This window comes from Gorilla gorilla, chromosome 18 (genome assembly GCF_029281585.2).
Source record: "Gorilla gorilla gorilla isolate KB3781 chromosome 18, NHGRI_mGorGor1-v2.1_pri, whole genome shotgun sequence".
Lineage (NCBI taxonomy): Eukaryota > Metazoa > Chordata > Mammalia > Primates > Hominidae > Gorilla > Gorilla gorilla.
In genome coordinates, this window is record NC_073242.2 from 106,085,950 (window position 1) to 106,112,539 (window position 26,590).

At 43.9% G+C, this 26,590-nt stretch overlaps 1 protein-coding gene across 10 annotated transcripts in view; it reads right to left on the reverse strand.

Annotated features, from left to right (window-relative positions):
- ADAT1 (adenosine deaminase tRNA specific 1) overlaps positions 1 to 26,590 on the reverse strand; it is a 45,508-nt gene that overhangs the window by 16,690 nt on the left and 2,228 nt on the right. For 3 of the 10 annotated variants that reach the window (XM_019011938.3, XM_055366602.2, XM_055366601.2), the window contains 8 exons: positions 26,106 to 26,295; positions 25,741 to 25,809; positions 24,068 to 24,122; positions 22,627 to 22,757; positions 17,737 to 18,355; positions 14,345 to 14,490; positions 13,725 to 13,824; positions 8,589 to 8,675 (listed from right to left, as the gene is read on the reverse strand). In XM_019011938.3, coding sequence (XP_018867483.3) covers positions 8,589 to 8,675; positions 13,725 to 13,824; positions 14,345 to 14,490; positions 17,737 to 18,355; positions 22,627 to 22,757; positions 24,068 to 24,122; positions 25,741 to 25,809; positions 26,106 to 26,274 — 1,376 coding nt within the window. In that variant the 5' untranslated portion in view covers positions 26,275 to 26,295. Of the gene's footprint in view, positions 1 to 441; positions 5,839 to 6,352; positions 8,229 to 8,588; positions 8,676 to 13,724; positions 13,825 to 14,344; positions 14,491 to 17,736; positions 18,356 to 22,626; positions 22,758 to 24,067; positions 24,123 to 25,740; positions 25,810 to 26,105; positions 26,296 to 26,590 lie in introns of those variants that run through there. The other 7 variants (XM_019011937.3, XM_055366604.2, XM_055366605.2 and 4 more) reach the window with 6 other exon arrangements.

Genomic DNA, 26,590 nt, shown 5'->3' on the forward strand with positions numbered 1-26,590 from the left:
TCTGTGAATCTATCTTGTGAATCATCAAACATGCGGGTGGTCTCAGGGACCCCTGACACGACTGCTAGAACCATCAGGTGGAAGGTTAGTGGGGTACTTTATAATGGAAAAGACCAGACCGACACCACAGACCCCATTGCTCAGTCACAGCATGTGGAACCACCAGATGTCACGTTCCTCTCGATATGATGCAAAACAAAGATGCAGAGTCACTCAGGAAGTATGTATGTCAGATCAACCGCACCTGAATCTAATCAAGGCTCTTTGTGTAACTGCACATTTACAGGAAATACTGGGGAGATAGTAACCTTTAAACAACACTGGGAGGAAATGAGCAGTGAAATACAAAATGTGGGAAATTCTACAGGACAAAAAACCCACCTTTCAACACAGAAAAAAGGGTAACTGTTACAGATTTAAAGAGACAAAAGACCCCATCAATCAAATGCAGTGTGGCTCTTATTTAGATCTTAATTTGAACAAATAAACAGTCAAAATACATTTTTGAGACAACATGGGAAAACTGAGCAGACTACATATTAGATATTAAGGATATTAATTCTGTTGGGTGAAATATGATGGTTAGGATTTGCTTTAAATGGTCAAAGAAAAAAATATTGGCGGGGATGAGGCAATAGATCAAACAAGAGCAGCAATAAAGCTGACGTTTGCTAAGTTTGAGTGGTGGTTCAGGGAGTCCACTGTGTTAGTCTATATTTGTGACTAAAAATTTCCATAACAAGTTCAAAAAAGAAAATGTATTTAAAAGTTAGAAGCAGTTATCAGCCAAATATAGGTTAAGAAACATTAGTAAAATAAAAATCCTTTCACTTGCCGTTAAAAATAAAAAACAGTAAAAACACATTTTATAAATGTATGAAATCTGAGAGCCAGCCAAGATTGCAGAGATGTGATTATAAGGCACAGATGAGATTTTAAACCTGGGTTTTAAGAGATTAAAATAAAATGTAGGATGGTTTAAGCACCTACTTTTAGCTCTTGAGAAAACAGGTACAGTCCAAAGTGAAGCTGCCTTTAGTCTCTAGCCTTCATGTTTTTTTTCTAGTCTCTATTCTGAAGTCTAAATTTGTTGGTTTTTTTGGGGGGTGAAAATTTAACATAAAATTTAGGCATAAAAAACATTATCCTTTTATGTTTTAATATAAGTCTTTATCCTTTAAAATAAGATCTCATAAGAGAGAGACGCATCATCCTTTAGATAAAAGCTCCTGACAGCCCAGGTGTCCCAGCTGCTGTCATAATGTAAGATTTGGGGCCAGGCAAAAGAAACTGATTAAAGCAGAATATTGGAGATCCTGGCCTTCAAGTAGTGATATTTTTGCTTTTTTTTTTTTTTTTGAGACGGAGTTTCACTCTTATTGCCCAGGCTGGAGTGCAATGGCACAATCTTGGCTCACCACAACCTCCGCCTCCTGGGTTCAACCGATTTTCCTGCCTCAGTCTCCCGAGTAGCTGGGATTACAGGCATGTACAACCACGCCCAGCTAATTTTGTATTTTTAGTAGAGACGGGGTTTCTCCATGTTGGTCATTGCCTTTTTTTTTTTCTTTGAGACAGAGTCTCACTTTGTTGCCCAGGTTTGAGTGCAGTGGTGCGATCTCAGCTCACTGAAACCTCCGCCTCCCAGGTTCAAGCGATTCTCGTGCCTCAGTCCCCCAAGTAGCTGGGACTACAGGCATGCGCCACCACGCCCAGCTAATTTTTGTATTTTTAGTAGAGACGGGGTTTCGCCATGTTGGCCAGGCTGGTCTCGAACTCCTGGCCTCAAGCTATCCGCCCACCTTGGCCTCCCAAAGTGTTAGGATTACAGGTGCCACTGTGCCTGGCCTTCTTTCTTTCCTATCTAAAAGGATTTCTTATGGAAAAAAATTCAAGGATAACTTCTTAGGACATACATGTATTATTTCTGTAATTAAAAAAACATTTTAAGAATATATGCTCACAGGCTGGCAGCGGTGGCTCACGCCTGTAATCCCAGCACTTTGGGAGGCTGAGGCAGGCGGATCACAAGGTCAGGAGATCGAGACAATCCTGGTTAACACGGTGAAACCCCGTCTCTACAAAAAATACAAAAAATTAGCTGGGCGTGGTGGCGGGCACCTGTAGTCCCAGCTACTCGGGAGGCTGAGGCAGGAGAATGGCGTGAACCCGGGAGGCGGAGCTTGCAGTGAGCCAAGATTGTGCCCCTGTACTCCAGCCTGGGCAACAGAGCGAGACTCCATCTAAAAAGAAAAAAAAAAAAAAAAAAAAAAGAATATACGTTCACACAAAAACTTGTACACAAATGTTCATAGAAACCCTATGTACAAGACCCAAAAAGTGAAAACAACCCATATGTCCAACAACTTATGACTGGATAAACAAAACATTTATATCCATACAACTGATTTTTATTCCATAAATAGTAATAAAGTACTGATTCATGCTACAACATAAATCTTGAAAACATGTTAAGTGAAAGAAGCCAGTCACAAAAGACCACATATTGTATGATTCCATTTATATGAAATGTTCAGAATAGATAAATCCAAACAGACAGAAAGTAGATTACTGATTGCCCTGGGGTAGGGGATGTTGAGGAACGGGAAGTGACTGCTAATGGGTTCTGCAATGGGTTGAGTGGTGTCCCCCAAATCTTCATGTCTACCTGAAACCTCAGAATGTGACTTTAGTTGGAAATAGATTCTTTGCAGATATAGTTAGTTAAGATGAAATCAGACTGGATTAGGGCAGGCCCTAAATCCAATTACTGGGGTCCTTATAAGTAGGCCATGGAAAGACACAGACACAGGGAAGAAGGCCATGTGAAGACAGAGGGATGAACTGAAGTGATGCAGCCACAAGCCAAGGACTGCCAGGAGCCATCAGAAGCTAAGGAGGAAGCATGAAAGAATCTTCTTTAGAGCAGCAGTCCCTGAGGCACGAAAAAGTCTTCCTTAGAGCAGCAGTCCCCAACCTTTTTGGCACCAGGGACTGGTTTCATGGAAGACAATTTTTCCACAGATCCAGGGGTGGGGATAGGGGGATAGTTTCGGGATGACTGAAGTGAATTACATTTACTGTGCACTGTATTTCTATTATTATTACATCGTAATACACGATGAAATAATTATACAACTCACCATAAGGTAGAATCAGTAGGAGCCCTGAGCTTGTTTTCCTGCAACTAGACAGTCCCATATGGGGGTTATGGGAGACAATGACAGATCATCAGGTATTATATTCTCATAAGGAGTGTGCAACCTAGATCCCTTGCATGCGCAGTTCCCAATAGGATTCACGCTCCTATGAGAATCTAATGCCACTGCTAGTATGACAGGAGGAGGAGCTACGGCAGTAATGTGAGCGATGGGGGGCAGCCGTAAATACAGATGAAACTTCGCTTGCTCACCTGTTACTTACCTCCTGCTGTGTGACCTGGTTCCTAACAGGCCACAGACAAGTAACGGTCTGTGGCTCTGGGGCTGGGGGCCCCTGCCCTAAAGCTTTTAGAGGAAGCAGAAGCCCCACCAACAACCTGTTTGGACTTCTAGCCTCCAGAACTGAAAGGGGATACATTCTTTTCTTTTTATTTTTTGAGATGGAGTCTTGCTCTGTCACCCAGGCTAGAGTGCAGTGGCACGATCCTGGCTCACTGCAACCTCCACCTCCTGGGTTTGAGAGATTCTTCTGCCTCAGCCTCCTGAGTAGCTGGGACTATAGGCGTGCGCCAATACGCCTGGCTAATTTTTGTATTTTTAGTAGAACAGGGTTTCACCATGTTGGCCAGGATGGTCTTGATCTCCTGACGTCGTGATCTGCCCACCTCGGCCTCCTAAAGTGTTGGGATTACAGACATGAGCCACTGCACCCGGCCAGGAATACATTTCTGTTGTCTTAAGCCACCCAGCTTGCGGTACTTCGTTAAGAAACAGCTCTAGGAAACTATTACAGGCACAAAATTTGTGATGAAAATGTTCTAATATTGATGGTTGCACAACTCTGTGGATATACTAAAAAAAAATTTTTTTTTTTTTTTGAGACAGAATCTCACTCTGTCACCCAGGCTGGAGTGCAATGGCATGATCTTGACTCACTGCAACCTCCGCCTCCCAGGTTCAAGTGATTCTCCTGCCTCAGCCTCCCAAGTAGCTGGGACTACAGGCATGCACCACCATGCCCGGCTAATTTTTGTATTTTTAGCAGAGACAGGGTTTCATCATGTTGGCCAGGCTGGTCTCGAACTCCTGACCTCAGGTGATCCGCCTACCTCGGCCTCCCAAAGTGTTAGAATTACAGGCGTAAGCCACCGTGCCAGGCCTAAAAACTTTTAAAATGTATACTTTAGTAGGGTGAATTTTACGGTCTGTGAATTATATCTCAATACAACTGTTATTTAAAAATATTTATAGCCACAAAATGCTGAAGAACCAATAAGGACCTTGAGTAACCCCAACATGGGAGCTTCCATTTTCAGTCAATCATTCAAGGTCTGAAGTTGAGTGTTAAACATTCGATGTTAAAACAGGATTGGCTGCTGAGTCTATTGCTGATTTGCTGCAGGGCCTTTTGGCTTTTTTTTTTGTTGAGATAGGGTCTTGCTCTAACACCCAGGCTGGAGTGCAGCGGTACGATCTTTGCTCACCACTACCTCCGCCTCCTAGGTTCAAGCAATTCTCCTGCCTCAGCCTCCCGAGTAGCTAGAATTACAGGTGTGCGCCACCATGCCCGGCTAGTTTTTGTATTTTTAGTAGAGACAGGGTTTCACCAGATTGACCAGGCTGGTCTTGAACTCCTGACCTCAAGTGATCTGCCTGCCTGGGCTTCCCAAAGTGCTGGGATTACAGGCCTGAGCCACCAAGCCTGGCCACCTTTTGGCTTTTTGGACAGAACTCTTTCAATTGTAAGTCAGAAAACCAACACAAACAGGCTTAATCAAAATAACAACAGGAATCTGTCCCACATAATTGAGACATCTAAACAGTGTTACTAGATCTTTGATTCTCTTGGCTGTTTCCTTTGTTGCCTTCATTCTTTGCTGGCTTTCTCTAGGTAGTAGGAAAAGAGATGGCCACCGGCAGTCCCATGATTATGTGACCCTTACAGCTCCAGATCAAAACAGAGAGCCTTTCCTGATACCTCTGAGAACAAGTCCAGGGCGGTCCAGGGCTGGCTCACAGGCTATTCCTAGAGCCAGGGAGTAAGGTTAACTTCAGCCAAGTCTGAGGCACAGAGCAGGATCACTGAAGAATGGGAAAAGAATGGCTCCCTGAAGAAAGAAAGGCTGGGAATCCAAAATATATGTTCGCTATGCTAGGCAAAGCTGTAAAACTTGCAGAGTGTCAAACATCATTTCAGCTCAATAAATATTTGCTGAATCAACGTAGGAACCCATAAAACAGAGCTGCTGCAGAGTACTTTCAAAGCATCATGTTCCAAACTCTGATTTCATATTTTAGAGAAGCAATAAAACACAATGGAAGTCAGATAGTGAGGTTATTAGTGAGATGCCATTTTAGCAGAGAGCTACTTCAATCAAGTATAGCCTGCTCTAAGTTCCAGATTCCATCTGCATTACACAACAGAGATGCAAAGCTCAGAAAGAATGTTCCGTGATTTAACTACCAAAAAAGCTAAGACTTGTCCTGCGTGGAGGAAGGCAGTTCAGGATGAAGGGTCCTGCTACCAGAGCAAACATTTCCTTCTCACTTGAACTGGTGATAATCTGGTGGGTTTCTGATCCAGGATCCAAATGCCTGCTTCCGGAGTGTGCTCCAGGCTTCCTGGTAAGAGGACGCAGCCTCCTTGTACTCCTGGTAGGTATCCAGCTTCTGCACCCTAATGCACACAGGCCACCAAATACACAGGTTCTCATTGAATAGCCCACCCTGGGGGCCACCAGACACCTGAGCAAGCAACTGGACAGACTTGTAATGAGACTTAGGTAGAGAAGGAGTTCAGTATGCTTTTGTGAAAGTTGATCATACAAACTACGTTATTCTTGTCATACTCAACTAAAACAGAGTTGAGAAGCCAGGGGTAAAAAACACTCAGGGCGCATAACATTGCTCCAAGAATGCATTCTCTGCAAGCCTGGCTGCTAAAACTGCCTGCCAGTTTTATCTAACAGCTACTGAACCAACCTGCTGCAGACTTTAAGAATAGTTTTACCCAATGTCATCACTTGGCAGCTCCTCACAACTTTACTCATGTCAATGAACCTTCTTGAACAATATGTTACATTTCTTTTTTGAAAAATAAAACCTCTAACCTTCCCTTTGTTCTTCAGACATATTGAAGACCACCCAGTCTGTACGTCTTGAATTTCTTGTATCCCAAATAAAACATTAAATTTAGAGATTTGTCTTTACATTTTTATTTTGACTTTTGACACTTTCCTAGAGCAACTCTGTCTCCTTTGTAGGGAATTCACGAGAAAGCAACATGAATTAAAACAGTTAAGAATGAACAGAATTCTAGGTTTCTATGGTCCTAGTGGAATCAGATAAAATAAAAACAACTGTCTACTTTTTTGGTTTAAAAGTTTTCTAGGCCAGGCATGGTGGCTCACACCTGTAACCCCAGCACTTTGGGAGGCCGAAGCAGGCAGATCACCTGAGGTCAGGAGTTTGAGACCAGCCTGGCCAACATGGTGAAACCCCATCTCTACTAAAAATACAAAATTAGCCGGGCGTGGTGGCAGGCACCTGTAGTCCCAGCTACCTGGGAGGCTGAGGCAGGAGAATCACTTGAACCCAGGAAGCGGAGGTTCCTGTAAGCTACGATTGTGCCACTGTACTACACAGACTGGGCGACAGAGCAAGACGCTGTCTCAAAAAAAAAAAAAAAAATAAAATAAATAGTAACTACTAGTTATCAAAACCCTACTACAAACCAGGCTCTTGGTCACATGCAACACTTCCCTTAATTGTCTCAGCTACCCTGTCTCAAAAACAAACAAACAAACAAACATACATACATGCTGGGCGGTGGCTCACGCCTGTAATCCTGGCACTTTGGGAGGCTGAGGCAGGTGGATCGCCTGAGGTCAGTAGTTCAAGACCAGCCTGGTCAATATGGTGAAACCCTGTCCCTACTAAATATACCAAAAATTAGCCGGGCGTGGTGGCGGGTGCCTGTAATCCCAGCTACTCTGGAGACTGAGGCAGGAAAATCACTTGAACTCGGGAGGCGGAGGCTGCAGTGAGCTGAAATTGTGCCACTGCACTCCAGCCTGGTTAACAGGCGCAAAACTCTGCCTTAGAAGTATCTCCTCACCTAAATTCAGATTTGACACATAGAATATATGGAAACCCAAGAAAGAAGCCAACTGACCACAGATGCATCACGTCAGTATGCATGATAGCGATGCCTCTTCACATAGAAGTTTCTAGCTACTCCTTAGTTTCCCCACTGTCATGATATGAAAGATTCACTTGGTCTTTGTCACCAGTTCCTGGGAGCCTCTAAGCTTTGGAGTTTCTGCAAGCGTCTTTGTCCTGCATGGTAGATCTCGCTGATCACACGTGAGTTTCTCTTTAACCAGGTGACTCATGGTGGGCCCCCGAGATAGTTTCAGGATGATACCGGCCATGCCGGAAAGACCAACCATGTAGAGAATTAGGGCTCTGAGACATGTGATATCAGTTTGAACTCTTGGGAGAGGAGGAGGTTGGAGATTAAGTTCAATCACATCATGTGGCCAATAATTCAATCAGTCATAATAGTTAATGAAACTCCAACAAAAACTTTGGACACTGATGTCTGAGTGAGATTCCTAGTTGGTGATGCGCAGCAATGTGCTGGGAAGGTGATGTGTCCTGAGGACATGGAAGCTCTGCCTTTGTGACCCTCTCATATCTTACCCTATATCTCTCTCCTTTTGGCTAGTACTGATCTGTAGCCTTCATAATAAAACTTTAATGGCAACTATAGTGCTTTTCTGAGTTCTGAGAGATGTTCTAGTGAATGAGTGAACGTGAGGGGGAGTGGAGACACTCAAATTTGTAGCCAGTTGGTCAGAAGTATGGGTGGTTTGGGGCTTTCCTTAACTTGTGGTAGTTGTCTGAAATGAAGACAGTTTAGTGGGAACTGTGTCATTCACCTGTGAAACTTCACCTAAATCTAGGTGGTCACTGTCAGAATGTCACTGCACCCATCTACTTGTTCCCAAGAGTGGTTTTAAAGTTCTTTGAATTTTTGTTTGAAGAGCAATTTAAGTCATGGAGCTGCAAGTTCAAAAGGAAAAGAGGAGTAACACTTGTAACAGAATATATTGCTCTTAGAGCACTCCCATTTCCACAGTGATCTCCATCTAGAGGTGGAATCAAAGGAGGGCCTGGAATGGCCAAGCCCCAGTTCTATCCTTAGTTTTTTATAACTCTATACCACCAAACTACCCACCCTCTGCATATCAGATCATGCACGTATCTGCAAATAGGGCTATGGGGAAAGAAGAACTTGTGGTCAACAATAAGTGCCACTGGCTTGCTGAACCACCACTCCTGCCACAGCTTCTTGCTACTCAGAAGCCAGAATCAAAATAGTTGTCTACCTAAATATGAGAAAACATAGGTCAACAGCATCACCTGAGGGAGTGTGGCCACTTGTCCCTTGCAATTCTGCTTAGCAGCTTCTGGAATGATCTGAAGAGTTCCACTTTGCTGATTTGGGATCTGTTTGGAAAAAGAAGGCAAAGATGATTTATTAAGTGTTTAGTATGTTCTAAGCCCCTATCAAAGATGCCAGGCTTCATGTGGTTTTTAGGTTTGAAGGTGCCAGAGCCCCTCATTTTCACCTGTACTTGGTGAGGAGAAAATCCAGACCTGGATGTCTGATTAGGTTGAGGTACAAAAATGAGTCTAACCTTAAGAAATGCCATCAGCAATGGGATCATTAAAGTGACAAGCCCAAACGGGTACCCTGAGGTGCAATTACGAAATTTTGCCCCAGGATATCTGTAAGACACTTCTGGCTAAATCCTTTCAAGGGTGCTGGCCCCTATGGGTTTACAAGAAATGGAAAGCTTTGTTTCAGAGATTTGAGTGTTGTTCCCTGTGTGAACTGTCATTATAAAATCCACTTGGACGAGCCACCTGAGGCAGAATCCCTGGACTCCTGCCATGGGCATCACAGGCCTTTGGAGAACAAGCGTTTGCTCCTAAACAACAAAATTCTGGGTGGAGGTCATGGTTTGGAATACTTAAGGAAGTGAGTGTTGACTCTTTATGAGCCCACCCAGACCTTTGTGGTTGCCTTCTTTTCCCTCATGTATACAATTCATGAGCTGCATCTAGAAATTGGGAAATGCTGTGTGTACCAACAATGTGCAGTCTCACTTTTACACACCACACTCTGCATCATCCTAGCAGATCACACCCTCAGCTTGGACACAGTGACCATCACTGCTACATGTAAAACAGGGAATTATGGAGTCTGTCCAAAATCTCCCTTACCTGGCTGGAACCTAGCCTACTTCAGAAATTGCTGCTTAAAGGGGAACCCTGAGCCCTCAGACACTGCTCTCCCAGGGCCTTAGCTGGAGTGGCTGCTGGCACTCAGGAAGACGAGGCCACTTTAGCATGAAAACAAAGCAAAAATTAATGGAACTCTCATGAACAAATTAAAGAAGAACAATGTAATTAGGGATGGCCAAACACAGTGGCTCATGCCTGTAATCCCAGCACTTTGGGAGGCTGAGGTGAGCAGATCACTTGAGGTCAGAAGTTCGAGACCAGCCTGGCTAACATGGTGAAACCCCATCTCTACTAAAAATACAAAAACTAGCTGGGAGTGGTGGCGCATGCCTGTAATCCCAGCTACTCAGGAGGCTGAAGCATGAGAATCACTTGAACCCAGGAGGCAGAGGTTGCAGTGAGCCAAGACTGTGCCAGTGCCCTCCAGCCTGGGTGACAGAGTGAGATTCTGTCTCAAAAAAAAAAAAAAAAAAAAAAAAAAAAAATATATATATATATATATATATATGTATGTATATATACACACACACACACATATACATATATATAATTATGGGGAAAATATATGCAAAGAAAGCATTTGGTAGAATTCAACATCCTTTGATTAAAAACCTTTTGGCAAACTAGGACTCGGGAAGAGTACTTAAATTTATAAAGGGCAACTATAAAAAACCTATAGCAAATATATGTCCTTAAAATCACGAATAGGACAAGGGGGACTTGCTATCACCGCTTTTATTCAACATTATACAGAAGGTTCTGGCCAGCAGGACAGAAAAGAAAGAGAAGTGAAAAACAAAAACCAAGTCATCATCTGCAGATGATTTTGATATTGTCAGTTCTAGTCAACACAGTAAGTGAAATAAAAGGAACAGAAGGCTGCAAAGAAACACTACAGTTAACCCTTGGACAACACAGGTTTGAACTGTGTGGGTCCACTTACACATAGATTTTCTTCTGCCTCTGCAACCCCTGAGATAGCAAGACCAAACCCTCTTCTTCTTCTCCTCCTCCTCAGCCTACTCAACATGAAGATGATGAGGATAAAGACCTTTATGATGATCCACTTCCACTTAATGAATAAATGTATTTCCTATTCCTTATGATTTTCTTTTCTCTTTTTTGTTTTTGAAATGGAGTCTCATTCTGTGGCCCAGGCTGGAGTGCAGTGGCGTGATCTCGGCTCACTGCAACCTCTGCCTCCTATGTTCAAGCAATTCTCCTGCCTTGGCCTCCCAAGTAGCTGGGATTACAGGCACGTACCATCACGCCCAGCTAATTTTTGTATTTTTAGTAGAGACAGGGTTTCGCCATGTTGGCCAGACTGGTCTTGAACTCCTGACCTCAGGTTATCTGCCTGCCTCAGCCTCCCAAAGTGCTGGGATTACAGACGTGAGCCACAGCACCTGGCCTATTCCTTATGATTTTCTTAATAACATTTTCTCTTTTTAGTTTGCTCTATTTTAAGAATATGTATATAATACACATAACATACATAATATGTGTTAATTGTTTATGTCAAGGCTTCTGGTCAACAATAGGCTTGATGTTTTTGCAGAGCCAAAAGTTATATGCAGATTTTTGACTGCAAGGTGGGTTGGCACCACTAACACCCACATTGTTGAAAAGTCAGCTGTATTTGTATATGATGATCTACATTTAAAAAATCCCGAAAAAGGCTGGGTGCGTTGGCTTATATCTGTAATCCCAGCACTATGGGAGGCTGAGGCGGGTGGATCACCTGAGGTCAGGAGTTCAAGACCAGCCTGCCCAACATGGCAAAATCCCGTCTCTACTAAAAATACAAAAAAATTGCTGGGTGAGATGGCAGGCGCCTGTAATCCCAGCTACTCAGGAGGCTGAGGCAGGAGAACTGCTTGAACCTGGGAGGCAGAGGTTGCAGTGAGCCAAGATCTTGCTACTGTACTCCAGACTGGGCGGTAAGAGTGAAACTCTGTCTCAAAAAAAAAAAAAAAAAAAAAAAAAAATCCCCAAAACCCAAAAGCATTCCCAGACAAATTAGAATTATCATTCTTTTGGGTTTTTGTTGTTGTTGCTGTTGTTTGTTTTTTAGAGATGGGGTGGGGGGGGGGGTCTCATTTTGTTGCCCAGGCTGGTCTCGAACTCCTGGCTTCAAGCAATCCTCCACCTCAGCCTCCAGAAGTGCTGGGATTATAGGAGTACAATTATTATTCTAGTGATAATGGTAAGGTTAGTGTTTTTATCTAGCAACCAACAGTAATTGCCACAAAGAGGAACAAAAGCTTAATTGCAACAGTAATAACCAGAAAACGGGATAAAAAGGTATCTAAAATAGCATCTGTGATAGCCAAACTCCAGAATGGTCCCCAGTGATTCTTGCCTCCTGGTATTCATGCCCCTTAGCAATCCCCTCCCATACGTAATAGGGCTGTTCTGAATAACCATTAAGATATTACAGATAGGCTCTGGCTTCTGAGGCTAGGTCATAAAAGACACTGTGGCTTCTGCTTTGCTCTCTTAGATTGCCTGTTCTGTGGGGAGCCAGCCACTGAGTCGTGAAGCTGAATACTCTGGTAGCCTTGTGGAGAGGTCCTTGTTATAAGGAACTGAAGCCTCCTGCCAACAGCTGACCCTGACCTGTCAGCCATGCAAGGTAACCATTTTGGAACTGGATCCTTGAGCCCCTGTCAAGTCTTCAGATGACTGCAGCCCTGGCTGCCATAATGGACTGCAATTTCATCAATTGCTGAGCTAAGCTAATTACTTAGCTAAGCTCCTCAATTCCAGACCCACATAACTATGTGAAATAATAAATGTATATTGTTGTTTTAAGCTGTTATTTTGGGGGTAATCTGTTATATAGAAACAGATAACTAATATACATTTAACGAATAAATCTAATACAAGATGTGAAAGATTTATATAAAGCTATAAAACTTGCTGAAATATAGGTAAGAAGACCTCAATAAGTGAACACTCAAAAACTACCAGTTATAGGCAGCACATGGTGGCTCACGCCTGTAATTCCAGCACTTTGGGAGGCCGAGGTGGGCAGATCACAAGGTCAGGAATTCAAGACCAGCCTGGCCAACATAGTGAAACCCCGTCTCTACTAAAAATGCAAAAAATAATTAGCTGGGCGTGGTGGCGGGCATCTGTAGTCCCAGTTACTTGCGAGGCTGTAGAGAGATAAATGGCTAATAAGTACATAAAAAGATGCTCAACACCGTTTGTCATTAGGGAAATGTAAATGCAAATAAAAACTGTAATGAGGCCGGGTGAGATGGCTGTCACCTGTAATCCCAGCATTTTGGGAGGTTGAGGCGGGTGGATCACTTGAGGTCAGGAGTTTGAGACCAGCCTGGCCAACATGGCGAAACCCCTCTCTACTAAAAATACAAGAATTAGCTGGTGTGGTATAGAACATGCCTACAGTCCCAGCTACTAGGGAGGCTGAGGCAGGAGAATCGCTTGAACTCCAGGGGCGGAGGTTGCAGTGAGCCAAGATTACGCCACTGAACTCCAGCCCAGGTGACAGAGCAAGACTCTATCTCAAAAAAAAAAAAAAGACTGTAATGAGATACCATTTCATACCCACTAGAATGACTACAATAAAAAAGACAATAACAAGTGTTGTAAAGGATTCAAGGTAATTGGAACTCTAATACATTGTTGGTAGAACGTAAAATGGTACAGCTGCTATGGAAAACAGTTTAGCAGTTCCTCAAAAAGTTAAACATAACAATTATGATATGACCCAGTAACACTACTCCTAGGTATACCCAAGAAAATTGAAAACATATGGCCATGCAAAAAGTGGTACATGAAATGTTCATAGTTCTGTACAGCAGCACTATTCACAATAGCCAAAGAGTGAAACAACCCCATTAATGAACGAATGGCAAACAAAATGTGGTATATCCACACAATGGGATATTATTCAAGTCATGAATAGTAATGAAGTACTGATACAGCTACCTCACGATGTACCTCCAAAACACTATGCTAAGTGAAAGAAGCCAGATACAAAAGGTCATATACTATAGGATTCCAATGATAGAAAGTGTCCAGACTAGACAAATCCACGGAGACAGGAAGTAAATTAAGTAAATTAGAGGTTTCCAAGGGATGAGGAGAGGGAGGGATAGGTAGTGACTGCTAATGGGTATGGTTGTTCTTTTTGGGGTAATAAAAATGTTCTAGAATTAGATAGTGGTAGAGTGTGAGTTCACAGCCACCATCTCCTCCTGCCCCAATATGCTGTACCTTGCCTGAAGGCTTCCAATTGTTTTCTTTGTTGTTCCCTGTGGAAAGCCATTGGCAGTAACATCCAAAGGCTGCTCAGGAACTGCACTCCAGCTGATGGCTATGAAAAGATAAGATTCTAGGGTTAAAACTGTTCAATTTCTTGTGAAAGTCAGAAGTATTTTAATAAAAATATTTCTCTGACTCTACAGACCCATGAGAGCTGGATATGATGTCACAGACAATGACTGCTACTTGGATGCTTGGCCTCCAGGGTACAGTAGTCTAAGTGGTTCATAATTCATTATTATTATGATAGCTAACAATCACTGAGCATTTATTATTTGCTGGGCACAGAGTAAATGCATTAAACAGAATTTCTCACTGAATCTTCCCAATAACCCTGATAAATGATATTCTTCTAATCTGAAGACAAAGAAACTGAGGCCAAGGGAGGGTAAATAACATGCCGGGGGTCACAAGAGCATAAACCTGACCCAGTATGGGTGTCTCCAAAGCCCACACTACCGGCCACTAGAGTGGTGAACTACCTTCCTAGGCTGGGAGGATGCAGACCCTCTGGGGCCACTCTCAGTCAGGGGAGCAGTTACTCCAGGGCAGGTCTAACCTGGATCTCTTACCTGCCCCACAAGGAACAAGTCGACCTGGGCTGTCGGCCCTTTTGGCCTGCACTGCACTGCGGCTCTGTTCAAATAGTAAATCTGACTGCAGTATTTTTAATTCTTGAACTCCGAAGCCTTTTGGTAAAGCAGACACATTCTGACACCTAAATACAAGGGAAAATGCATTCAGTTTAGGTGCATGCCTAGAGAAAACAGTATCTAGGATTGTGGCTCACATCATCACTCCTGAGCCTTAGTAGGTGTGGGGATTTGTTTATTTATTTGGGCAGACAGTGTTTCAGAACAGAATCAAGATTGTAAGCACCTCATGGCTGGAAGAAGATCCTTCTCCCTCAATCTGCAGGGATAACTAAGAATCAAGTCAACACCCTTCAGGGATGTAACACCAAACTCCATTCCTGATATAGGCTTTGAGGAACTTGAAAAGTTTAAGCAGAAACATTAATGTGTTGGCACCTGCTTCCTAGGGAATCCTTCAAACACACCAAAACCCAAAATTATCCTGTAATATAAAAGCTTCATTTTTTCCTCTTGTATCTTTGAACAAACTAGATGCCAACATGATGCTGGTCTAGAATGAAGCAGATAGCAACTGCAAGTACCACAATAGGAAAAAGAGAAAACATCCCGGGCACAGTGCCTAGGGTTGGCTTTAAAAAAAAAAAAAAAAAAAACCAACATCTTTATAGGGATATAGTTCACATACCATAAAATGTACTCATTTAAAGTGGATAATTCAATTGTTTTTAGTATATTCATAGAACTGCACAACTATCATGGTAATGTAATTTAAGGAATTTTCATCACCCCAGAAAGAAACCTCGTACCTATTAGCATCCACTCTCTATTCCCTGGTAACCACTTAAATTTTTTGTTTTTTTGAGATAGGGTCTCTGTTGCTCAGACTGGAGTGCAGTCGCATGATCTCGGCTCACTGCAACTTCTGCACCCTGGTTCAAGCGATCCTCCCACCTCCACCTCCCAAGTAGCTGAGACTACAGGCATGCACCATCATGTCCGACTAATTTTTAAATTTTTTGTAGAGATGGGGTTTTGCCATATTGCCTAGGCTGGTCTTGAACTCCTTGGCTCAAGCGATCCTCCCACTCCAGCCTCCCAAAGTGCTGGCATTACAGGCATGAGCCACAGCACCTAGCCTGTGGTAACTACTAAGCTATTATCTGTCTTTATGGATTTGCCTGTTCTACATATTACACATAAATAAAATTATACAATATGTGATTTCTTTCACTTAGCATTATGTCTTCAAGTTCATCCACGCTGCAGCATGTAATAGTACTTCAGTCATTTTTATAGCTGAATCATAGTCCATTGTATGGATATATCACATTTGATTTATGCGTTCATCCACTAATGGACATTTGTCTTTTTGTCTATTATGAATAATGCTGTTGTGAACATTTATGTACAGGTTTTTGCTATATACATATATACTTTTTTTTTTTTTGGAGACAGGGTTTCACTCTGTTGTCTAGGATGGAGTGCAGTGGTGAAATCACGCTTCACTGCAGCCTCAACATCCCGTGGCTCTGGTGATCCTCCCACATCAGCTCCCCATGCAGATGGGACTACAAGTGTGTGCCACCACACCTGGCTGAGTTTTGTATTTTTTGTAGAGACAGGGTTTCCTCATATTGACCAGGTTGGTCTTGAACTCCTGGACTCAAGCAATCTGCCTGACTTGGCCTCCCAAGATGCTAGGATTATAGGCATGAGCTACTGTACCTGGCCTACTTGTGTGAATGTGTGTTTTCATTTATTTTGGGTTGTACCTAGGAGTGGAATTGCTGGACCATATCTTGAGGCTTCACATTTGATATGGGCCTATGAGGCTTGCCCTGGCCATGGCTTTGCCCTGCCCTCATTTCCTATAGCATTGAGTTTGGCTGCCTCCTTTAGGGAGACCACACTTGAGTGGTCATCTTTTGACTTTAAAAAAATTAAAACTAATGTTTAGGGCTGGGTGAGGTGGCTCACACCTATAATCCCAACACTGTGGCAGGCCAAGGTGGGAGAATTACTTAAGGCCAGGAGTTCAAGACCAGCCTGGATAACCCAACAACACCCCGTCTCTACAAAAAAAATTTAAAAATCAGCCAAGTGTGGTGACTTGTGCCTGTAATCTTAGCTATTCGGGAGGTTGAGGCAGGAGGATCACTTGAGCTCAGGAACTGGAGGCTGTAGTAAACTATGATTGTACCACTGCACTCCAGCCTGGGTGAGACCCAGTGAAACCTTGTCGCTACAGAAACATTTTGAAAGCCCCAAACTAATGTTTAGGGTTAAAAAACAAATATAATGGCAATGTATGTGCACTGTAGAAAAATCAGAAAATATATTAAAAACAAAGAAGAAAAAAACCACCCATAATACAACTCAGAGATTATTAATACCTTAGCGCTCATCCTCTTATAATTTTTCTTATGTGTGGATGTACTTAAAGATCAAAATTGGCCTTTTATCTTCTAAACTGTTCTTTAAACAGTACAGACATGTTTCCATATTAAATATTCATCAATATTATTATTTTATTTGAGACAGGGTCTGTCACCCAGGCTGGAGTGCAGTGGAATGACCTTGGTTCACTGCAGCCTCAATCTTCCCAGGGTCAGGTGATCCTCCTGCCTCAGCTGCTCTATTCTAGGACTACAGGTGCGTGCCACATCTGGCTAGTTTTTGTATTTTGTATAAAGACGGGGTTTCCCCATGTTACCTAGGCTGGTCTAGAACTTCTGTGCTCAAGCAATCCGCCCCCCTCGACCTCCCAAAGTGCTGGGATTACAGTCGTGAGCCACCATGCCCAGCCATTCATCAATACTATTTTTAACAACAAAGAAAACACTTAATTTCCTATTACTGGGCATTTCAGTTGTTTACTTTTTCTTCTTTAAAAAAATTATTAGCTGGGCGCGGTGGCTCACACCTGTAATCCCAGCGCTTTGGGAGGCCGAGGTAGGTGGATCACCTGAGGTCAGGAGTTTGAGACCAGCCTGACCAACATGGTGAAACCCCGTCTCTACTAAAAATACAAAAATTAGCCAGGCATGGTGGCACATGCCTGTAGTCCCAGCTACTCATGAAGCTGAGGCAGGAGAATCGCTTGAACCCAGGAGGCGGAGGCTGCAGTGAGCCCAGAGCACGCCATTGCACCCCAGCCTGGGTGACAGAGCAAGACTCTGTCTCAAAAAAACAAAAAAAAATTATATACAAAGCTAAATGTTCAAATACTTTAATTATTTCCTTAAGACAAATTCCTGGAAGTGGAACTGCTGGATCAAAAGGTATGGAGATTCTTAATGCTCTTAGGCCTTACTCTCAGACTGCCTCTTGGAATGACTGTTCCAATTGAGCCCTCCCTACCCTCTCACCTTCCAATCAGTGCTCTCTGCATGGCTTCCTGGCTGTATGGGCACTTCCCAATGACCACAGCTGACAGGTAGATGGGCTCTTCCAGGAAGTGCATCAACAGTGCCCCTTGGCATCCGAGGACGTTCCATCGGGCCATCTTGTCACTACAGGACATGGAGCGTGTTCTGTCTCCACGGCCTGGCTTCACTCGGAGCAGCCCCACCTGGTGAAACGCAGCACCCGGCTTCCCGGAGTCTCCAGCTTCTCCAGGTACACACCTGGCTCCAGTTCTATAAACGTCTATCACTTTGGCACTACCAGGGGCTATTCTGGTGACAGTAGCCAGTCCCTCTACAGTGAGATCACAGCTGTTGATGCCTGGTGAGATTTGGCCACTTTTCTGCTTGCCAAAACTCTGATGGTGAGCTGCTCTGTTGGTGACCTCCCTGGCTGCAGTCCCAGGCTCAAGCCTCATCTTTTTGGTTACAGGACTGTCAGGGTCTTCACATTTTCTTTCATTTCCAGGAGCTTCCAGGTTACTACTGGCTTCTACTGATGAGTCGTTGGCCCAATTTCTGAAGACAGGACAGCAAGGCTGATCTTCAAACTCAAGCATCGGAATGATGGAGGCATCCCCACCTGCAGAGAATGAACCCACTTAAACAAATGGTTCTCAAGTGAGGTCCCTGGACCAGCCACAATGGGATCTCTTGGGAATTCATCAGAAATGCAAACTCTTGGGACCCACAGTAGACCTGCTGAATCAGAAACTCTGGAGGCAGAGCCCAGCAGTGTGTTTTTAACAAGCTCTCCAGGTGATTCTGATGCAAGCTCAAGTTTGAGAACTACTGACTTCATCTATTCTCCCAGCTGACCTGAGATGAGTTAAGAGCACATGCACACATTTCCCTAATAAGAATCCTCTAGGGCTCTTGTTGAAGACTCTATCCTGGACCCAGTAAGTTGGAATTTCTGGAGAAGGGCATGCAAAATGGAATATTTTCACAAAGATCTGAGCTGATTTTTATCACTAGGAAAGTTTTGGAAAAACGGGTTTAGACCAGGGTTTCTCAACCACGGTACTAATGACATTTTTTTGACATGCAGTCTGGCTCTGTTGCCCAGGCTGGAGTGCAGTGAGGTGATCTCGGCTCACTGCAATCTCTACCTCCTGGGTTCAAGTCATTCTCCTGCTTCAGCCTCCTGAGTAGCTGGAATTACATGCACACATCACCATGCCTGGCTAATGTTTGTATTTTTAGTAGAGACGAGGTTTCACCATGTTGGCCAGGCTGGTCTTGACCTCAAGTGACTCCTGACCTCAAGTGATCCGCCCACCTTGGCCTCCCAAAGTGCTGGGATTACAGGTGTGAGCCAGCGTGCCCGGCCACTAATGACACTTTGGACTGTATCACTCTTTGCTGTGGCGGCTGTCCTGTACATTACGGAATATTTAGCAGCATACCTGGTCTCTACCTACTAAATGCCAATAGCACTACCAGTCCCAGTATGAAAATAAAGAATGTCTCCAGATGTTGCCAAAAGTCTCCTGGGGAGCAAAACTTTCCAAACTGAGAACCACTGGCTTAGAATGAACAAGGTTTCCCAAGTGCATTTTGTGAAATGCTATTCCCTAAGATGCTTTGGAAAACAAAAGTGGGTGATTTATTTCATAAAGAAATTTGGCAGGCAGGGCGCGGTGGCTCCTGCCTGTAATCCCAGCACTTTGGGAGGCCGAGGTGGGCGGATCACGAGGTGAGGAGTTTGAGACCAGCCTGGTCAATATGGTGAAACCCTGTCTCTACCAAGAATACAAAAATTAGCCGGGTGTGGTGGCGCGCACCTGTAGTCCCGGCTACTCAGGAGGCTAAGGCAGAACAATCGCTTGAATCCAGGAGGTGGAGGTTGCAGTGAGCCAAGATTGCGCCACTGCACTCCAGCCTGGGTGACAAAGGGAGATTCCGTCTCAAAAAAAAAGGAAAAGAAATTTGGCAACCACTGCTCAGAATTTTCCCATCTTGGAGATTTTATGATGCATGGCCCCACAGTAAAGACTCTAAAGTAAATTACACACCTAGTCTAAACCAATGTTTCCAAAATTTCCAGTGATTCCTCTTGCTGGTTTAGAGATTTCTGACCTCCTCTGTCCTTACAGGAAACAGAAGAAAACTAGAGGTCAGTAAGAACCACAGCTCTCCCTTGAGAAGCGAAAGATTTCTTCAAACACTAACCTAATGAGTGTTGCTTTCCTAAAGTGTATAAATAATACATCTGTAATCTTTATAACTCAAGAGTGGGAAAGGCAAGAGATACAGAAGTGGGAATACATCTGGAGAGGCTGGCTGGCTGACTTCCAGAGACCTCACAAGGTCACAGTGACTTCGGAGAACTCACCAGGGTCCATCTCCCACTCTGCAGGCTTGGAAATTGGATCTTGACAGAATGCCTGAATACAAGAGTCTCACTCATGCTAATAAAACTCATAAGTAAGAGCCTGAAGTAGCTAACCCAGCCAACAAATTATTAATTACTCATAGGATGTAAATGCCAAGGGAGCCAGAGAGGCACATTCTCTAGGTAATGTTCTCTCTCTCTGCAGACAAACCATGGGAGGACATCACATTTTAAAAGATTACCAGCAAAATTTCCTGAAGATTTTTAAGATGAACAGAGGGTTGCCAACTTTTTATTCCATCAAGGAAGATCTTTAAAAATCTCAATTACCGGCCAGGCGCAGTGGTTCATGCCTGTAATCCCAGCACTTTGGGAGGCCGAGGTGGGCGAATCACTTGAGGTCAGGAGTTCGAGACCAGCCTGGCCAATGTGGTGAAACCCTGTTTCTACTAAAAATACAAAAAAATTAGCCGGGCGTGGTGGCGCATGCCTATATTCCCACCTACTTGGGAGGCCAAGGCAGGAGAATCGCCTGGACCCGGGAGGTGGAGATTGCAATGAGCCGAGATTGAAAAAAAAAAAAAAAAAATTCAATCGCCATCACTTAAAAAAAACCTCTCATTTCCTTTAAAGTGAAATAAATTAGTTTTGCAAAATTCACTACATAGTCTTGAGCTTTCTTGGTTTTTTTCAGGGACTGTTCTCACAGATCAGTACCTGTTTGTTGACCACTGACTTAAGGAGTTTGATAAGGGCATAATCAAACTCCATAAGCGTCCAGTATTTTGGCTTCCCTGGGCCACACTGGAAGAATAAAAATTGTCTTGGGCCACACACAAAATACACGAACACAAACGATAGTTGATGAGCTAAAAAAAAAAAAAAAAAAAAAAAAATCGCAAGAAAAATCTCATAATGTTTTAAGAAAGTTTAAGAATTTGTCTTGGGCCACATTCAAAGCCGTCCTGGGCTGCATGTAGCCAGGCAGGCCGTGGGTTAGACAAGTTTGGATTAGGCCATCAGGCTGTGATCCTCAGATGCTTCTTTCTCCACAATAAGGCTATACCTGTCACTGGGATCACCCCGGTCCTAGCTACTCAATGTGTGGTTTATGGACCCACAATGCTGGCATGCCTTGGGAGTTGGCTAGAAATGCAGAACCTCAGGCCCCACTCCAGACCTAATGAATCTCAATCTGCATGTTCTTCAGGAGATTCATGTGCATATTAAAGCTTGAGAGGAGCTGATTAGGAAACATCCTTTGGGCCTTGGACTAGGGCCCTTACGGCTAAGAATAGAGCAAGGATGAGTGCTGCCTACCTGTCATTTTTCTGGGCTTTGACTCTTAAACTCTTTTCTCATACTCTTTCTTTCTTCTCTTTTTTTTTTTTTCCCTTCTTTTTGACTGAGCCTTGCCCGGTCATCCAGGCTGGAGTGCAACGGCGCAATCTCGGCTCACTGCAACTTCTGCCTCCCGGGTTCAAATGATTCTCCTGCCTCAGCCTCCCGAGTAGCTGGGATTACAGGCATGCACCACCATGCCCAGCTAATTTTGTATATTTAGTAGAGATGGGGTTTCTCCATGTTGGTCAGGCTGGTCTGGAACTCTCGACCTCAAGTGATCCGCCCGCCTCGGACTCCCAAAGTCCTGGCATTACAGGTGTGAGCCACCGTGCCTGGCCTCATTCTTTCTTAAGCTATATCTATATTTTCAATTTGAGTTATGATCAAATCTACACAGCTATTCTATTTCTTCATAGTGATTTCTTATCTCTGCTCTAATTGCATGTGTTAGCTTTAAAGCTTAAAAGTTTTAAAGTTTAATCTTATATCCTTATTTCAAAGTTTTTAGGGTGAGAAAATTTTGCTGCCATCCTGAGTTGTTATCCACAAAAGGTAGAAGTTATTTTCAATTTTTAAGAAAGAAAAACAAAAGACGGAAATGACGCCCCCCTCACCCCAGGCTAGGTCTTCCTGTCTTATGCAACCACAGCACCTGAACATACCCTTATAATCCACCAAAATTTACCCTAACTAACCATGACTGTCTACATTTCCTAAAAGACTACGAAGGTAAGCAATATGCTAGTCTTATTCATTTCTCTATACTCAGTATGTCATATCGTGCCTGACAAATAGTAGAAAGTATTTGTTCAATGACTAAACGAATGAAATGAGTTTTAGGATAAGTCACTATAGGACTTCCAAGCCCCATGTTGGCTTCACATCTTGTGAGGTTTCAGCCTTACGCTCCTAATCCTGATTCTGAGAATTGACTAATAGTATGAGTGAGACTCTGCACCCCTTGCCTCTGTCTTCTCTTTAGATGAAACCTTTAGAAGTGATTAGGTACACTAGCCTGTCATAAAAAGGCACTGTCACTACTTGTGGCTACTTGTGACTACCTGTGGCTACTTCAGCCATTAGTGCTTTTTAGGAAAAAACCTACCTATGGATAACGCAAACATAAGGAAGTAGTTCATGTAACATTAATCCAAAGGCTTGAATATACTTACAGGGTGTATGGCTGGAGAAAAACACAAAAATGAGGTCTCGTCTAAGTTTCCACACTCCTTTTTGAGTTCCTGGGACAAAGATGCTATCCTCTTTCAGGGTGGCTGCCAACTGGAGTTGGTGGAGAAGGTACCTAAGGGTTGCAAGATGTTATTAGGATGAACAACCAATCTCTGTGGTAAGGGGAAAGCCTCTGGTTGGGTGATTACTAAGACAGCTTACTGTAGACTAATGGGACTGGTAGTGATGGGGAATTATGAGAATGCTCTAGACCAGTGATTCTCAAAGTGTGGTCCCTGTACTAGCAGCATCAGCATCACCTGGGAATTTGTTAGACCTCCAATTTCAACTGGCCTCGGTGGCTCACACCTGTAACCCCAGCTACTTGGGAGACTGAGGCAGGAAGACTGCTTAAACCCAGGAGTTTGAGGCTGTAGTGAGCTATGATTCTGCCACTGTACTTCAGCTTGGGTGACAGAGTGAGACTCTATTTTTGTTTCTTTTTTTTTTTTTTAGAAAAATAAAAAAGAAAGAAGAAACCCAATTTCTGAGGTTCCACCCTAGATATGCTGAATCAGCATCTCTGTGGTGGGCTCAGCAATCTGGGTTTTAAAAAGCCTTCTAGGTTCTTCTGATGCACAATCAAGTTTGAGTACCACTAGTCCAGGCCAGGATTGTGACTCATGCCTGTAAATCCGGCACTTTAGGAGGCTGAGGCAGGAGGACCGCTTGAGCCCCAGGAATCCAACACCAGCCTGGGTAGCATAGTGACACCCTGCCTTTAAAAAAAAAAAAAAAAACCAGGAAAAGTTAGGTGGGTGTGGTGGCATGCGCCTATAACCCCAGCTATTCAGGAGGCTGAGGTGGGAGGCTTCCTTGAGTCCCAGGAGGCCAAGGCTGCAATGAGCTGAGATCAATCACTGCACTCTAGCCTAGGTGACAGAGCAAGACCCTGTGTCCAAAAAAAAAAAAAAAGAGAGAGAGAACCACTAGTCTAGACCACATTACTACTCAAAGTGTAGTTTACAGACTAATATCATCTGTATTACCTAGGAGCTTATTAGAAATGTAAATTCTGGGTGAGGCGCGGTGGCTCACACCTGTAATCCCAGCACTTTGAGAGGCTGAGGCGTGTGGATAATGAGGTCAGGAGTTTAAAACCAGCCTGGCCAGCATGGTGAAACCCCATCTCTACTAAAAACACAAAAAATTAGTTGAGCATGGTGGCACGGGCCTGTAGTCTCAGCTACTTGGGAGGCTGAGGCAGGAGAATTGCTTGAACCCAGCAGGCGGAGGTTGCAGTGAGCTGAGATCATGCCACTGCACTCCAGCCTGGGCAACAGAGCAAGACTCCGTCTCCAAAAAAAAAAAAAAAAAAAAAAAGTAAATTCCGGGACTCCCACCCCAGTCCTGCTGAACCATACTCTGGAGATGTGGCTTTACCTTTGGAAACTCCTTCTGGCTATGATCTCAGCATGGCTATCATTGAGGATGTCTCCTGCGGCAAAGATAGGACACCAGGTGAAGACATATGGAAGCTGGAGAGGGTCTGGTTCCTAGAAGCAGAACACAGCAGTCCCACCAGCACCCAGGATGGCCATGTAGCTCCTGGAGAGTTTTGCCAGAAGGTACCACAATCATGAACAACAATGCATCAGGTGCAGGGTTTCTCAACCCAGCACTGTAGACATTTTGGGCCAGAAAATTTTTTGTTGTGGGGGGTCTATTCCATCCATACGCTGTAGACTGTTTATTAGTAGTATTCCTGGCCTCTACCCATGAGATGACACTAGCACCCCTCCCTCAGTTGTGCCAACTAAAAATGTCTCTAGACATTGCAAAATGTCCTCTGGGGTGCAAATCACCCCCAGTTGAGAAACATTAATTTATAGAAAAACCTCATTCGGAGAACAAAGGTCTAGATCTTTTGTACAGAAGTATCCTACTTGTGCTCATGGTGGTACAATTCCATCTAATCCAATCCACAGTGATCCTGGAACAGGTTCCTCATATACAGGAGGTTAAGGCAAGGAGAATGGTAGAAGCCAACTCAAAGAGGAACCTGCTAGCTAGAAGAGGTAAAGACCCCAGATCTCGGCCAGGGACGCAATGGCTCATGCCTGTAATCCCAGCACTTTGGGATGCCAAGGCAGGAGGATAGCTTGAGGCTGGGAGTTTGAGACCAGCCTGGCTAACATAGTGAGACCAAATCTCTACAAAATAAAAATGAAAAAAATTAGCTGCACATAGGTGTGCATAGCTGTGCACACCTGTAGTCCAGCTACTCAGGAAGCTGAAGTGGGAGCATCACTTGAGCCCAGGAGTTCAAGGCTGCAGTGAGCTATGATAGTACCACCGTACTTCAGTGAGACCCGTCTCTTAAAAAAAAAAAACCAACGAAACAGACAAATAAAAACCCCCAGATCTCTAAGGAATTTTCACATTCTTGTTGAGGCCCAAAGCTTCCTGTCATTCAAGATTGCTTATCAGGTGCGGTGGCTCACACCTTTAATCCCAGCACTTTGGGAGGCCAATGTGGGCAGATCACCTGAGGTCAGGAGTTCAAGACTAGCTTGGCCAGCATGGTGAAACCCCATCTCTACAAAAATATAAAAATTAGCTGGGCGTGATGGTGGGTGCCTGCTGAGGCAGGAGAGTCGCTTAAACCCAGGAAGGGGAGGTTGCAGAGCAGTGAATCGAGATTGCCCCATTGCACTCCAGCCTGGGTGACAGAGCGAGACTCCGAGTCAAAAAAAAAAAAAAAAAAAAGATTGCTTTCTTGGGCTTCAGAAGCCACTCAAGCTGCATCCTCTACCTGCTATAGAGCCCCAAAGCCTTCCAGACCTAATGTGGAATAGCTAAACCCAGGGATTGTGTGGTTTGAGCATGAAAATACTGGTTAACTTTCAGTTATTCAGAAAGCATGTTCCTAGAGGCCTCCGCTTTGATGGTGGATTTCCATTCTCCAAGTGAGTACTGTCCTTCCAAATGGACTGATAGTCAGTAGGAAACAAATGCCATGCACCTCAACTGACATGGCCCCTCTTCCCTGACAAGGAGAGTAAAACACGGACACTGGTTTCAAGCTAAATCTTTAGATTCCCACCTGTGCTTACCGTTCTTCCTCATTTTGGACTGGCCTATGCATTTTGTTCCTGTTCCCATTGATACAACTTCCTTTGTCACTGTGGGAAAAAAACAAATCGTGTGAGTTCTGAGAAATGGAATGTTCCCCAATGTTCAGGTGTGATCAGCCTGCACACTCCTCCAGGGGATTCCCAGAGGCCCACTCAACCAAGGTCTGCGGTTCCAGCATGGCGGTCTCCCGCCATCAGAGGTACTGCGTCACCTAGCGGAGGACAAGCACACATGCCTAACATCGTAGTTCACACCCTACCCACGACTGTACCCGCACAGTACAGCAATGCATAATTTTACCATCTCTCACAGTGAGGAGCATGCCAAGAAGAAAAAGTCTCACCTTGCACCGGCTTATCAGGGGTGTCGCAGGCCTTGTCAGCTGGAGATTGTATCTTCACCACGGCTGCCAATAATGTCCACTCATGGTTTGGCTCAGGCTTCCCCTTCTTGGGCAGCCTGATCCCATAGTGTTCATAGCATAGCTGAGCAATCTCATCCGCGGTCCACATGGTCTGAGCTATTATTGAGACCTTGATCAAAAACCACAACCATCAGAAGTACGGAAAGGAGAACCAGTGCATGATGCTACAGCCTCTCATATCCATGCTTCGAGTCTTTCAAATGGAGCAGACTGAGGTTTCCCTATCTGGAACTCTATGGATCATTTTCTTCTACTATCTCCCTGCCCCCTTTTCATCTTTAATGAAAGATCAAAGAAACCCCAAATTCTAACAATCCTCAAAATTGTTTCAAGTTTTTTTTAATGTTATATATCTGATACATTTCTAAGGAGTCTGCATCCTCTACTCAACATTAAAGGACACG